Source organism: Boleophthalmus pectinirostris, unplaced genomic scaffold (assembly GCF_026225935.1).
Source record: "Boleophthalmus pectinirostris isolate CB_2022bp ecotype Guang Dong unplaced genomic scaffold, ASM2622593v1 HiC_scaffold_22, whole genome shotgun sequence".
Taxonomy (NCBI): Eukaryota; Metazoa; Chordata; class Actinopteri; order Gobiiformes; family Gobiidae; genus Boleophthalmus; species Boleophthalmus pectinirostris.
This window is the reverse complement of record NW_026571190.1, coordinates 16,526,531-16,542,562: the sequence shown is the minus strand read 5'-3', so window position 1 is coordinate 16,542,562 and position 16,032 is coordinate 16,526,531. Positions and strand designations below refer to the sequence as shown.

Here is a 16,032-nt window from a genome sequence, read left to right as displayed (position 1 = left end):
TGATTAAAAGTAAAATATGCAACACAGTGTTTAAAGTACTCACGTTACTACACTATTAGGCCTAACTTCCTTTGTGGATCAACACAGTTTGTCCAAGTTAATATTAAATAATGAATTAGATCTAAACCTATAATGTAATGGAAACATGTGTAACCATTGCATTAGGCCTACACTTTTGTTAAGCTGATGCTGTTTATATATATATATATATATATATATATATATATATATATATATATATATATATATATATATATATATATACATTCATTAGATATGAATTTTACTTATTGAATTATATTAAATAGCTTGTAGCACATTGTGATCCACTATTTTAGATTAGCCAACTAGGCCTATATAATGCTGAAAATCACCAATAGGCTACTTGATCAGCCAAACTCTGCCGTCTGCTCTAACAGGAGCTGAATGTTAGACAAATTCAACAAACAGCTTAAGATGATCTGGTTCGTACCCTGGAAAGTATACGGTAAACATTTCTGTGGAGACGAGGAGTGGCACGTTGTCAAAACCACATGTCAGAAAAGGAAGCGCGAGAAAGCGACTTGGGTCATCCTCCCAGAAAGAGGAAGCTGGCGACGTGTTTTCAGTGAGAGCATCTTATGAGAAAATGTCACACCACCTGTAATAAAAACGCCCAAGAACACAGGAAACGCGAGCCACACGATAAAAGCGGGTACAGATGAGGACAGCTGGCTCCAATATGCATCAAAAACGCAAAATCCTCCTTCTTCTATACATGTGTGCAACAGGTAAGAATATTTATGTACTAGTATTTATAGACAGTTCAGTAGCAGATTTAGGAAAAATGTATAATTGAGAATTTTCTGACAAGCATTGCGATTGCGATTAGATTAGAGATTTGTTTTATTAATATCAGTCTGTTCAGAGTTCACATTTAAAACATGTCCAGGAGAATTTACAGAAAAGGTGATATGAAGTGATAAACTTCGTGTTTCAAAACGTGTTGGTACAGATGTAGCTACAGGGTTAGCAGTTTTTAGTTTGTGGAGGAAATTAGGAGGCCTACTTAAAAATAAATAAATAAATACATAAAATAAAATAAAATTCATATTGCATTTTTGATTCGATTGCGATTAATTGCAGCTTATCTCTTGTAGCTTTTGATAGCTTTCTGATCTTCTAATTCAGACAGTACAGGAAATGAAATGCTCACTTGTCTGATACTAACATGAAACCACAAAAAAGTGTTTGCAAAATGGCAACCTGCTTCTATGCACCACCTATGGTTGCTACTTTGATGAAATCTGTGTTATGTGTCAAATAATAAATATTTTGTCACTATTACTATATCACAAAAAAGATCTAAAAACCTAATTTGACATAAAATTCACAGTGTTAACAAATGACAAAGAAAGGCAATAATGTGACCAATGAAAAAAAAGGAAATAATTATCTTGTATTATAAGTATTTCTCCTTTCTGTTTAAGTACATCTAATTTGTCTGAGGGCTATTTTTTGTCAACCGCATGTCTGATATTAAAATGCTGTGTCAGTAGATGAGCCTATGATGAAAAGTTGCTGAACCTTCAAGTGCATGTCACTGTTTCCTTTCAAAACATTGACTGCTGCAATACTATAAAAGCATAGCATACCAAACTTTCTCTTGAAGAAGCAGATTCAGTCAAACTAAGTTTGTTGCGTTGTTTGTTCAACCCCAATATAAATGTGACCAATAAATTTCATTCTAGCAGTCTCCTTGGCCTTTAACATTGATTTGAGGGACCCTGAAGTTTACAATGGAAGTGCAAATGATTTCTTTGGATTCAAAGTGCTACAAGTTGGGTCCAAGAGCAGCAAAGGGTGAGCATCCTTTATTCCTTTTGCAAAATAATACTTTTTATTTTTTTCAGTAATATGTGACATTTCTATGATCAAACTATGTATAGCAGAATTGTTGTTTCCTCTGCATTCCCTTTTAAATGTTACTCCTCCACAGAATCATAGTAACTGCTCCTCTGTATAAGAATGGATCTGGTGGAGTTTATCTCCAAAAGCAAAACCGCATCCCTCTTCAGTTCACAGCAAAAGGTAACCAGTTGTCCTATTGAAATATAGTGCTTAAAGAAGCACTATTTATCTTTTCTTATTAGGGTCAGTCATCTGCTTGTTTCCATGGACATGTTATTTGCTTTGCATGAAATGTTTCACAATATGGCATTAAACTGTGTTGCATTTCATTAATTACAAGTTTTTTTCATTACTGTGACCAAGTGCTTTGTGTTTAACGCAGCTCCATGTTCAAACACACATATACCATTTACTTTTCTCCCCACTCCTCTTCATGTTTTATGTGAGTGATTTGCTGAAACTTGAGTGAGTCGATTTAACCAGTGACATGTGAACTTTCAAAAGAAGCTCACAGTTCATTGCTTCATAAACATATTGAAACAAAATTGTACAAGATTTCGTGATAACAGTACGATCTAACTTCAGTATCGTTAAAGGTACACGTTTGTTTTACTTTGCCTGAAATGTGCCACAGTATGGCATTCAACTTTTCCTGCATTTATTCAAGTACAAGTATACTTGCAACTAGAGCCGACCGATATATCGGCTGGCCGATATTATCGGTCGATATGAGCACCTGGAGGCATATCGGCTATCGGCCGATGTGCTTGCTGATAGGGGCCGATATTTCACTGCGGCATGTTATACCTCGTTAGAAATCTTAGACTCTCTACATTATGTTCATTTAATCCAATTTACAGACAGATAAATGACTGCGGAGTCATTTGTCAGTGTGTGTGTGTCCGTACTGTCCCTGAACACACCCCCAGAGTCACGTGTGTTTGTTTACACCCGCAGACAGATCCATGCGTGCAACACTGAGATTATATTCTTTTTACGGACAATCGTTTGAGTCTGGATTAAAAGGACTTTTATTAGTGCAGACTTGTGATGTGAGGAGGAGAGTGTGTGAGCGGTGAGTGTTGATAATATGTCGACTTCGAAGCTAGCTGATTAGTTAGCGATTAGCTGCTGTAGCTCTCACACATAAACAGGCTGTTTTCTATTGGCCTATTGTAAAGTGACTATATTGGCCGTATATTTGTTACTGGATCTGTATTGATATGTAAATGAGCTGTGAATAGACGTGTGAATGATGAAATTTGCGCATATAATTAATTACTGCGGCACGCAGCATTTACGGCTAAAGACTAATAGCGATTGTTTATTTACTCGCTAGTAGTGATGCGAACGGAGCGGCTCTTAGAGCCGGCTCTTTGAAGCGAACGACGGGATCCTGATCCTTATTGGGATTGGGAGTCCTGTTTTCTCTTTCTCTCACTTTTTTTCTCTTCACGTGGCGGGCAGACTCTTGGCAGTTTGACAGCGGCGGCGGCTAAAAACTAAACTTTCAAAAATATGCGTGTGCATAGGGTAAAAAAAAACGTGCATAAATATATTCAGCATAAAATAAATAAACCAGGACTAATCTTGGGGTCGAGAGAGGGCGAGAGATAGAGATCGAGTCCCGACACTCAGTCCTGGTTAAGTTCTGGTTTAGTCCTGTTTTACACATAGTTTAGATCTGTTTTAGTCCTTTTTCAGTCCTAGTTTAGTCCTGGTTCAGTTCTGGTTTAGTCCTGCTTTAGACCTGCTTTAGTCCTATGACATATCATGTAAAGAGGCAGAATAACAATAAATGTTGCCTATATAGACCCAGTTTAAAATCCACCAGAGCCAGACATAAGTTTTTATTTTTTTAAATAATTCAAGATTTACAGTTAATTTTTACATCACTAAATATATCGGTGATTATATCGGCAGTGCCAACTCCCATTATATCAGTATCATATCGGCCACAACAAAATCCATATCAGTCGGGCTCTACTTGCAACTTGACCTGGTTCTGTCATGTACTTCTATCCATGGAGATGGATATGTTTCATGTCATACTATGGACCATTCCAGCAAAAGCAATAACATTTATTATTATTTTATCATGAATAGCACTCATTTCCGTGGAGAGATGCAGTTGGCAGCCCCCCATACCAAGTTACATAGTGAAGCTTTAATTTGTCCAGATCTATAAACCAGTTTTCATATGACTCCCATAGGCCCACAATACAACAGTATCTGCATTTTCATAATCTTTTCAGACCTTTAGTTCATATCATATCAATTCTAACTAGGCAGTTGTTGCATTTTTTATTTGTTTATTGATGTTTACTTGGCCTTTGAATTTATTCAAATACATAATTAACTGATTATTTATTGATATTTTGTTCTAGCTGTCACTGTCAGAGAGGAAGAAATCCCTGTTAAGCACTTAGGGTTGTCAGTAGCAAAGGATCTTATACAAAATCAACTAACTGTAAGTCCTCAGTAATTAAAATATATACAGATTTTTTTTATTACTTTAAATAATTATATAAACTAATCTTTCAGGTTTGCAGTCCCAATATTGTTACTAGGTGTAATGAAAACTCCTACATGAATAGTGTGTGCTACAATCTGACTGAACAACTACTGGAACAGTCAGTCTTTAAACCTGCTTTTCAAGGTGAGAATTCAAATTCAAATTACAGTAAAGCATTGCCAATATTATGATATTGTAATTAGTATTAGAGGTTTATTAATGTAAGATAATTTTCGTTTGATGTCAATCCAAATCCAAAAATATATTTTCAGCTTGCACCAAAAAGACAGTGGACCTTGCTTTTCTGTTTGATGGATCATTAAGTATGACAGCAGAAGAGTTTGAAACAAATAAGGTTTTCATTGAGGATATCATGTCGAACCTTAAAAACACTTCTATAAAGGTAATTATACATAACTAGCCTGGACATACCAAGTTTATTTCAAGAAGAAAGACTCACTGGCCAGGGTCTACAGCATCATGATTTTTATTTAATCAATTTCCATACTTTTGATTTTTGCTCTTTAGTTTGCAGCAGTGCAGTTTTCATCTACAGTACAGACAGTTTTTACTTTTAATGACTACACAAACGGTACAGCCAGCAGTAAACTCAAGAAAGAACCACAATTAAGAGAGCTCACCAACACGTACAGAGCATTGAATTTTGTTCTGTGAGTTTGAGATCAACTTGAAGTTCTGATGATGATTTATTTACAACAAACCTATTTAGCCTTGTTGCCAACTTTTTTCCCCATTTCAGAACAAACCATTTAAACAATACTTCAAATGGAGGATCTTCTGATGCAACCAAAGTGCTGGTTTTAATCACAGATGGTAATCCAAGTGACTCGGACACAATCCATAAATCTATCATGAAGTATGACTCAATGAACATAATTCGATTTGTCATTGGGGTAAGTGGCAGAACTGTGTGTAACACTTCCTTAACTATGGTACTGCTGCTCCCTTAGAATTATTTAAAACTGTCTGATTATACTAAAATACTAATGCCTCACCTACAAGGGGTCAAACATCTTCTAAGTCCAACATTTTTGGGGAAGACAAATAAAACATCAAAAATAAATTTAAAAAATGTCCGTGGCTGGAGTAATTCTGTCCTTTTTTTTTTTTAGGTGAAAGATGTGAATTTGGAAAAATTGAGAGTTATTGCTTCAGAGCCCAAGGACAATAACACATTTCACATTGAAAACTACAGCGGGCTGACAGGCGTGCTGGAAAACTTCCAGAAGAAGATCTTTCAAACTGAAGGTATTTTTAAAATTTCCCTCTGCACATAAAAAACAAACAAACTAGTGAGTCTATGGTTTGTTTTATTATGATCAGGCACAACAGCAGCTCTGGCCGGAGACTTGAGAGAGGAAATGTCTCAGACTGGACTCAGTGCTGTCTATGGCAAAGTAAGCAGATCATTCAGGTTTATTTTTATGGAGACTCGCAATTAGCACATCACAAAGGTTGCAATTACTAAAGTGACCTGAGTAACCTATCAGTTCATAGTTTAGTCTTAAATCAAATGTTTATGCTCCCATATGTTTAAAGTGCATACTCTTAACAGAATAAGATAAGATAATCCCTTATTGGTTCCCATGGGACAGAGGGTCACATGCTTTAACACAGAAAAAAAGATATTACTACAACATAACCCCATACAAACAACATCCACCACTGAACATGAATAAATAAGAGACTAAGAATAACCACAAATGATACAGTATGACTCACACATCACACTGTGCAGGCAAGGCCTTCACTCTCTTATATTATATTGACCTATGTACAAGGGAATGTGTAATTAAAACTGCACATAGGGTTTTTAATCTTAATTTAAAAACTGCTAATGTATAATGAAAAATATAAATGTATTGTCAATAACAGTGCTTTTTAGGAAAAAAAGTTTAATTAAGATAATTTCTCTGTCAACAGGACGCTCTGCTCTTGGGCTCGGTGGGCTCACGGACATGGAGAGGGTCTCTTCATGAACTCCGAGGGGAAACTGAGACTCAGATTCAGGATTCAGAGCAGGAGGAAGACTCTTACATGGGTATGGGCTCCTTAGAGAAGAAGACAGTTCAGTTATTTGACTAAAACTGCATTATAAGTCAGTGTACTATTGTACTAGCCCTGGATATACCATTACCACTACCACTTCATTAACTGCGGCTGCACTTTCAGCATATGAAGTGTGAATTTATTTAGTGTTGCAATAAAGAAAGCACATCAGGTGTACAACAATATAACATTTAAGGAACTAAGGTAAATTTGTGATGAGTTACAGATAGTTACTGTTGTATTTTGTGAGTATTTTTAGAGAAAAGGGATACAAGACTGCCTGTTGAGCCTCTGTCTGTTGTATTACTGTAGGTTACTCTGTGTCAGTGGGGGAAAAAAACAAGACTGCCCTGTATTTCACTGGTGCTCCAAGATACAAGCACATGGGACAAGTTGTGCTTTTTATATCCACAAGTGGCAAGTGGACTCCTGCTCAAAGGATCAGCGGAGAGCAGGTGGGTAGCTATTAAACTGCATGTAGGTGTATAGCTTATTTGTGTTCTTCTGTGCACTAGGGATTGACAATATATCTTTGTTAGTATTGATCAATATTTGATCAATATTTAAAAAACAAAAAACAAAAAAAAACATTCAGACTAAAATGAAAATGCAAGGGCAATGATTAGTTAAAGAGATCAATTACAAAAATACAATGAATTATATTATAGCCCCTTTGTGGGTTTTACTACAAATTTTAACATCTTAGCACAACATTGGCAAATATTAGTTATTGGCTATATCGTCCAGTGCACTATAAAAATCTTGCGCATAAATTATGTGAAACTTTTTCAGTATTTCAGCAGACTTTTTACTCGTGGGTGTGCGTGTCTTTACCCTTGTAATAATTACTTGAGGAGGCGTATATACACTTTCTGTGGTTACAATAGAGAAACCGGCTTCCTTTTCTTGGCATTTACTTTAGCAGTGAAATCTAGATATTGCTAACACTGATATTAGTCAATATTTCCATGATCTTGGGCAATTAGTATGTATTTGTTTATTTGTTTATTTTTTAGGATCCCCATTAGCTGTACCAGAGGGTCAGCCAGTCTTCCTTCTCTTTAAAATCACTGAAAACTAAAAATAAATAAATCTTAAATATGCAGTGGCCATTTCATCCTTACATAATTAGATAATTTTTATGTAATTATCCAATCTAAAATTCAAGTAAAATTAATAGGTATTTCACATCCATAATTATCTAAAGAAGACATGCAAGAGATATGTAGAGGAGAGCACAGCAAATTTCATTTATACCAATTTAAATTTCATGTCTAAACATTTACCAAATACAATTTACGCAGATGCATTTTGGTTTGTTTCTTAAAAGCTGAAACTTGTTTGATCATGGCTATAGTTATGGGCAGATTGTTCCAAGCTCTTAAGATGAGAAACCAACCTGAAGTTACCCGTCTGAGTCTGAATTCTGTATTAGTTGGTCGTACATGAATTTAGGGTTCCCTTTAGTGTAAGTTTGCTGTCTTTCACGTTCAGTAGGTCTGAATTTGCTCAAATACTGCATTCTGCCTCCACTGAAAGATGCCTTCTTGGCAATGGTAAAACCTTAGCTTCTTTCCAGTACTGAGAAAATATTGATTTCTTGATGCCGTTGTTTAAAATACGACTATGAATATATTTTGCAGAAAGTTGTGTCAGTTTATCATCCATGCTGGGCTGGATGTTTCTTAATCCTCTTTTCTCAGCAATCTTTGCATGCTGTAATGGAGTTGAATAGTCTTGTTTCCTTTTCTTTTAGCTTGATAAAATAGCATCTCACAATCTTTCATGTAACCACTATTTTGATCTGCCTTTTTACTTCATTTCTTTCCTTCATATATGTCTTCAGTTCATTATCAATCCAAGGAGCTCTATTAATCCTAGCTGTCCATTTTTGATAGGTGCGTGCAGGCTGAAATGTATTTAAAAACATTTCCAGTGCAACGTCCAGATCCTCCTCATGTAACACATCACCACAGTTTAATTTCTGAATGTCACTGATAAAGGCTTAATTTGAGAAAAGTTTATAGCATCTTCTGTGTATAATTCTAGGGTGTGCTTTGGTGCATTCACTTTTTACCAATGGCTCAATGTTGTGGTCACTGCATTCTGTGGGTATAGGCCGCTTTGGTGTATAGATTAGGTTCAGATACAACTATGATCAATGCAGGTTGACATGTCCGTGTGTCCAATCTGGAAGGGTTTTTGTCTTGTTTCAACTTATATATATATAGGTAATTGTAGTGAACTTTCCTTTAAGAGGGCATTTTTACTGATATTAAGATACCTATCTACAAACACTGTTTACAGCTTAGTTTCACATACTTTGTCATGATACCAATATTGTTTAAGTAGGCATAGCTTGAATTTGAGGGCCTGTAACAGCATTTCACTAAGAAAGTTTTATGTGAGAGAACTTTTATTTCTTTACACACCAGGTCTGGTCTTAACTTCACTGAGATATTGTTTTGGACAGCTACACCTCCCACTTATTTATTATTTAAATTTAGACTCATGAGTTAAATTGATTAATCTAAGAGAAATGAAGAAAATGAAGAAAAGATGAAGTGATTGCTGTTTATCACGAAAAATACAATGAATTATACTAACCCCCTTTCTAAGCCATACTACCTTTTTAAAAATAAATATTGGCTATACCTACAATGCACCATAAAGTTTCCTACTGCTGTCTTTCTTGTTGTAATAATGTCTTAAGAGGAGGCACACCACTTTCTGTGGTTACAGCACGGAAACCAGAGAGCTTCCTTTTACTGGCATCTACTTTGGCATGAAATAAGAAATGAAACAAATAAATGAAATAAGAAATCTCCTTCCCACAGTTAAACAATATGTACAATATATGTGTGTGTCTTTATGTCCAGCATGGCTCGTACTTTGGTGCAGAGGTGTGCTCCGTGGATGTGGACTCTGATGGAAACACTGACTTCCTGTTTGTGGGAGCTCCTCTGTTTTACCAGACGCATCAGGCTGCTGAGGGCAAGATCTACATCTACAGACTGACTGATGAGGTGACAGTTACAGTATAGTACTCATTAGGGCTGCTGATATGATGATAAAAATCTATCCCTGTGACGGTCTTCTGTTTTTGTGATTTTATCACATCATGATTATGTGATCCTCTTTTTAATGCTGTTTTAACATGGTATTAAATGTTTCATGTACTTTCCCAGCTCATTAACATAGACACTTTCTCCAACCCACTCCTCCTACTGGCCAGACTCTGCCATGCTCTGAGTGAGTGGCAGGGGAATTTATCCAGTGACAAAAAGTTGTTTTAAAATTTCATGCATTATTATTCATTCTTAACATTTTATGGCCATGGATTGATTGAAGGGAAGCTGTGACTGTAGCCCCTTTGATCACCACCAATCAGTTTTACACCCTATTCATAGGAATGGTCAGGTATGTCAAGTGTCTTGTCCAATGACACAACATCAGTATACTTTAGCCATAGTTGGGATCAAAACATCAACCTTCAGATTGGTAGGCAAACACTTGAGCCACAGACACAAAGCTGCCCTAACAACATAGTTACATTTATGATTTTTGTTTCACAGTTGAAGCTGGTAAAACTATCTGACATCACTGCACATGTCATGGGGCGGTTTGGCACGACTATCGCCAGTGTGGCTGATGTGAACGGGGATGGACTCCGAGACGCTGCTGTCGGGGCCCCACTGGAAAACCAGAACAGAGGAGCAGTGTATCTGTACCTCGGGGACAGGAGCAGTGGCATACGGAGCACACACAGCCAGGTATGTAAAATACAGGTGTAATAGGTTACTCAAAATGATGCCTAAAATTTGACAAACCACTGTTTTTGCAGAGGATCCTGGGGGAGAATGTGAATTCTAGACTGCAGTTCTTTGGTCAGTCCATAGATGGCAGCAATGATGTTGGGAATGATGGTCTGCCTGATATTGTTGTTGGTTCTCGTGGATCTGCAGTCGTTTTAAAGTTTGTAAATCCTACTAAGAACACAAAACACCATTTAAACATGTGCTGATTGATATTTTCTTGTTGCAGATCCAAGCCAGTGTTCAACGTTACGACTCGTTTTACATTTGAACCTCATGAAATCAATATTGATAAAATCAAATGCCCAAGTAAAAGTGATGACTTTATACCTCTGGTCACTTTGACAATCTGCTTTGAAATGGTCGAGGCAACAAAGAGCTCTGCAGGTGCAACAATCAAGAAATTATTTACAATACAATGCAATAAGAGTGATTTCACATCTTAAACTCTTCTGTGCAGGAGCTGTGAAACCTGGAATGAACGTTTCCTATTCTCTTCATGTCGACCCAATGAGACAAACATTTAGAGGTTTTTTTAATTCAACTACAAAAAGGAGAAATCTAACTGAAACTTATGAACTGAGAGATAGAGAAACCTGCTTCAACCGCTCTGTTTACATGCCGGTCAGAAGACATTTATAGTATACATTTAAAATATAAAACGCTGTCCACATCCAAATCTTAATCACAATTTTGTTTTTCAGAAATGTATAACTGACACATTGTCACCAATCAAAATTAACATGAACTTTTCACAAGTGGAGAGTGGAAAAGCAGATGTCACCCTCAACACTGACAGTGATATGGAAGCATCTGTGGAGGTATAAACATGCCCTTGTCTTAATGTGTTCACTGCAGATTAGCACAGTCTCAGCATATTGTGAAAAATTTATTTAAAACCCAAACCAAAATATATGTACAGCATTTAGTCTGCATTTGATCAAACTCTTTAACCTAAAAGATCAACTCATTGTCTAAAGAGCTTCTAAGATTTATGGCAAATAGTCTTCTTAAATGTACTGATTAATCATTTCACAGTCTTATCATAATGTTTATGCATTTATTAATCTAAAAGAAAGGTTGAGTTGTGGTTGTAGTGGCAAAACATTTTTGATTTAAATCATTAAATCTGACTTGCAATCATGTGCACAATCCTGACTAAACTACTGATGAAATAAAGCTGTAGATTTGACTAAATATTTATCAAATTTTACAGGTTCCCTTTGAAAAAAGATGTCGCAATTACACCTGCATAGCTGAAATTGAAGTGGATTTTGACTTTATGTACGTAACTATGACAATATATATTGAATATTTGATTAAACCAAATTAGACTCTAATTCCTTCTCCACTTTCAGGACTCCATCTTTACTGGTGGCAGATCATAACTACTTCAATATGAGCGTGACTTTGTTCAATCGCGGTGAAGACTCCTACAACACCAGTCTCACTATACACCACCCTCCAGGACTGTCCTTCTCCAGGATGACTCTGGCTCTGGTGATGTTAACACTTTTTTGTCTCCTCTACTGGACATTGTATAGAACAGGGGGTGAAGAGTGGGGTGACACATTTGGTGAACTAATGCACACTTTTAAATTTCCAATACTACACATTATACAGACTTCTTCCAGTATTATTAACCTTAGTAACCTTGTAAAATATAATACAAAATAAGATAAAAAAGAGACATTCATTACTTTAAAGGGGATATTTTATTGTAATTGTAATTGTTGCAATGTCAAAGTACAGTAGTGGTAGATTCAAATTAAAATTGTGATTCAAATTAAAATCTACAATTGTGATACTATATAATTTTTACCTGTATTTTTTTATTCCTTTGAAATAAAACAGGATTCAAAGTCCAAACCACTTTACAGTTGTCTTGACTCTGAAGATAATACAGACTGTTATGTCAGTCTTCCTGTTTATCGCAGTCAATCACAGGTAAAAAAAAAAAAAGTAGTTTCAAAATGAGCTATAAATTCTGACTTAAAATAATGTGTACTTTTTCTGTTAAGGCCAAGTTCATGACTCTTTTCCATGTAATAAGAGACTACGAGTGGAAGGAGTCCTTAACAGTGAATATCACAGGACACAGGTAAAAATAATTAAAATAAAAAAATAAAAAAAAAGTTTTTTTTTATTCTAATTTCAAAATAACTTAAAATGTAAAAAATCCACAGTGATAATCAAAACTCAAGTAAAGGCTCTATGGTCAAAGTGATCCCAGTTCAATTTGAAATTAAAATGATGCTTTTAGTGTAAGTACAACATCATTATCTTTAAGTTTTTTACCATTATTTCAACATTATATAAAAAGTACTTTGTATATGTTTTAAGGGGAGAAGACAGCATCACTTATATGAATTTTACCACTGAGGATCCTGCCCCAAGAAGACTGGTTACCAAATATAAAGTAAGGAGTTTGTTGTCACATGTTTCACAGATTACATCCATTGGTAGTTTTATAACTAAATGCCATAACATTTTGTTACAAAAAAGACAGACCACAGGTTAATGTTAGAATAGAACTGGATGTTTGGAATAGAATAGATAGAACTAAAATCTATCAGTGTTATTTAAAAACAGGACAGTTTGCCATTACTGATATGTTTGTCCATTTAATTTGCTATAATAATCAAATAATCAATGTGATCTTATGTCTATTTTTAGGTAGATAATTACGGGTGGATGCATTTTCCTGTGAATGTGACTTTCGTTTTTCCCACAAAACTTGAACACAAATTTGAAATGAACAATTATCAAGTCCTGCCCGAGCAGGTAAATTGTCCAAAAACAAGTTGACTTAAAAAAAAAATATTTTTTTAAATCTATATATTATTATTATTATTATTTTTTTTTTTTTTTAAAGAATATAACTCACTGCAGAGAAAGTGACCGGAACGCTTCATCATCTCAAAATGTTAAAGTGAGTCATGATTAATCAATTTTTACATTTTATTTTAATATTATTATTACAATACAATATTTTGTTTACAGTACTGCACCCCAGAGCGAGAATGCAAGTACATAGTTTGTGACCCTTTTCTATTGACCAATGAATCTGTGGAGTTTGAATTGTCTGGAGAAGTGCAGTTTAAAGATCTCAGTCAAGATGTAACGAACCACAAATATTTATTAGTCCAACAAAAAATATATATATATAATAGTAATATTTGTAATAACAGCATTAAATGTCCGTTTGTCACAGAATGTACCTTTCCTGAAGCGATACACTGGTGATGGTAACCGGATTGTGTTTGAAAGTTTTTTATTTGTTGCTTATGACACAAAGAAATATTCACTGGACTCTTACAATCAAAAGGTGTGTTACAAGAGTTTAATTTACAATGTATTCATTCAGACTATTGTGACATCAAGTTATTACAGAGAGTTATTACATTTCAATATGATGTTTTTTGGCAGAGAAAAAGGGAGAGTCCAGATGACAACAGCTCCTGGGAGGATGTTGGGCCATCAGTGAAATCGGTATGTTGTATGTTGTATGTTGATACATTTGTTAGTTTAAAGATGCATTGTGTAACTTCTCTGGAGTCCTGTGGAGTAACAATGCATTTTGGTAAAAACACATGGAATGAAATAAATGCAAAATTAGGTATGTTTAATACCATACTATGGAACATTCCAGACAAGACAATAACCATGGAGAACAGCATGGAGCACAGTTCCTCCACCAGAAAAGTGCACCTTTATGTTAAACTGTTTTTAAGAAGCATTTAGCTGGACATATGTAGTACTGTTTTTGACTCAAAGCGTCTTGCTAAAAATGCTGCAGAAGTGCAAATGCAATACAGGATACTTGCAATGGAGCTTTGTGCAATATGAATCGATGCATTTTAGACAATACAAACAAAACAAATAACTGCAGAGATCCATTTAAAAATGTAAAAAAGGTGCAGTTGTGATTATAAATGTTAAGCATAAGTATTCCCTTATGAATACATTGTATACAGTGTTTATTGTAATTCATTGTTTTTCTATAATTAAAAAAATATTTCTAAATGTCTGTCACTCTCTGGTTACTGATAAATGTCTGTACTAACATGCCACAGTAACCACTGTTCTGGTCTTTGAATGTATCAAAGCGTACAAATAATGCACTGTATAGAACATTTATAATTTTCATCCCTAAACTCAAAAAATATGTATGTTTTTTTCCCAACAGAGTGAGGTCCTTATTGAGTTGATGGTTTTGCCTGACAAAATGCTCATCATTGTGACTGGAGCTGGTGGGGGCTGTTTCTATTAATTCTCATCACAGTCATCATGTTTAAGGTAAGAAAAATCCTATTTACTAAATGTTTCCACTGGTCATCATATTTCAAACATTTATCTTATTCTTTGATCAAGAGATAAGCTATACATTTTTAAAGTGTAGATGGATGTTGATTATTATGTAGAACAGTGTAGCTATGTGTGTGCAAGAACATTTTCTTGCTTAGAATGAATCTATATGCACTGCTTATTTTGCACTTTTGTTCCATCCATACTGTTTATTTTTGTATTTATATTTAGTCAAAGTCTATTTTTATTTTACCTTTTTGTGCATGACTTTATTTTATCTTATATTTTACCATGATTAGTCATAGTTTTGTGTTGCACCATACCGCCAAAGCAACTTTCTAGTTTGTGAATTCTGTTCACTGAAATCGCAATAATACCTTTTCTAATTCTGATCTGTAGTTGGGATGCTTTAAGAGGAAAATGCACGACATGGTCCAAGAAGAGGATGACGCTGAGGAGGCAGAAGTTACAAATGGAATGGCCAATCATTCATCCGACAAAGACGACAAAGAAGACAAACTTGAAGAAGACAAGACTGAAGAAGATGAACCTGAAGATGAGCCTGAACAAAAGGTGCTTTTGGAAAAACAGGAGATGTCCTCGATCCCAACTGATGTGAACAACTGATGTGTAGAGACTTGAGGGGAGTGTGACAAACAACTTGGGAAGAAAATCAATTTTGTACATGCTTTTGCCTCAAACAAGGTTACGACAGCAATTCGAGTGTCAACAAAGCTGACCACTGCAGTGCAAAGTTCTGAATAATAAAAAAAAAAAAATGTGTAGAAATATAATATCCAAATCCTATGGTACGATATTTCTTGCAATATTTTGGAGAGTTTAAAAAGATGGCAGTAATTATAGCATCAAAGATTTGTCAAAGCATGTTGTCTGCACTGAAATGGAGTAAATCATGGTCTATGCAGTTAATTTAGTTTTTTGTTTACTTGCTTACTTACTTTACTTTTATTTTTGCCTGACTTGACGAGAAGATATTGTTACATCCTTTCTGCCTTACCTGAAGTTTGTTAATGTTATTATGCATGACTTTTCTTATTACTGTCGTTATATTTTATTATATATTATTATTCATTGTTTTATACACTTTTTATATAACTTATTCAATTCAATGAGGGCCAGGGGTACTCCCGTTAACCCATTAACAATAAAAGCAGGTAAAAACTGGCCCCTTTAGTGGATTTATGAATTGTTATTAATTAGTTTTAAGTTGTAATGTATTGTATATTCTTTACAGTTTAGATTTTATTTGAAAACATTTAATGGATCATTTAATGGATGCATTTTGATAAATGTCTATGTTGAGACAAAGTTCGAACATAGTTTTAAGTATTAAAACCCTTTGTTGGCTGGTGTAACTGTACAAGTTTAATGCAAAATAAAGTGGATACAATTTATTTTTTCACAAATGTATTC

At 35.0% G+C, this 16,032-nt stretch overlaps 1 protein-coding gene across 1 annotated transcript; it reads left to right on the top strand.

Moving 5' to 3' along the window:
* The first annotated feature begins 589 nt into the window (after positions 1 to 589).
* On the top strand, positions 590 to 16,013 carry LOC110173840 (integrin alpha-L-like). The gene is given in 32 exon segments (XM_055157751.1): positions 590 to 770; positions 1,731 to 1,842; positions 1,979 to 2,070; positions 4,278 to 4,360; positions 4,435 to 4,549; positions 4,678 to 4,808; positions 4,934 to 5,076; positions 5,166 to 5,319; positions 5,539 to 5,674; positions 5,750 to 5,823; positions 6,350 to 6,467; positions 6,788 to 6,930; positions 9,355 to 9,501; positions 10,051 to 10,248; positions 10,320 to 10,450; positions 10,520 to 10,677; positions 10,751 to 10,914; positions 10,995 to 11,111; positions 11,507 to 11,574; positions 11,649 to 11,790; positions 12,145 to 12,237; positions 12,312 to 12,391; positions 12,477 to 12,554; positions 12,634 to 12,709; positions 12,967 to 13,074; positions 13,166 to 13,222; positions 13,294 to 13,410; positions 13,505 to 13,618; positions 13,720 to 13,782; positions 14,480 to 14,549; positions 14,552 to 14,589; positions 14,998 to 16,013. Coding segments are annotated over 32 exon segments (3,618 nt in total). The 5' UTR covers positions 590 to 700; the 3' UTR covers positions 15,226 to 16,013.
* Positions 16,014 to 16,032: the final 19 nt, after the last annotated feature.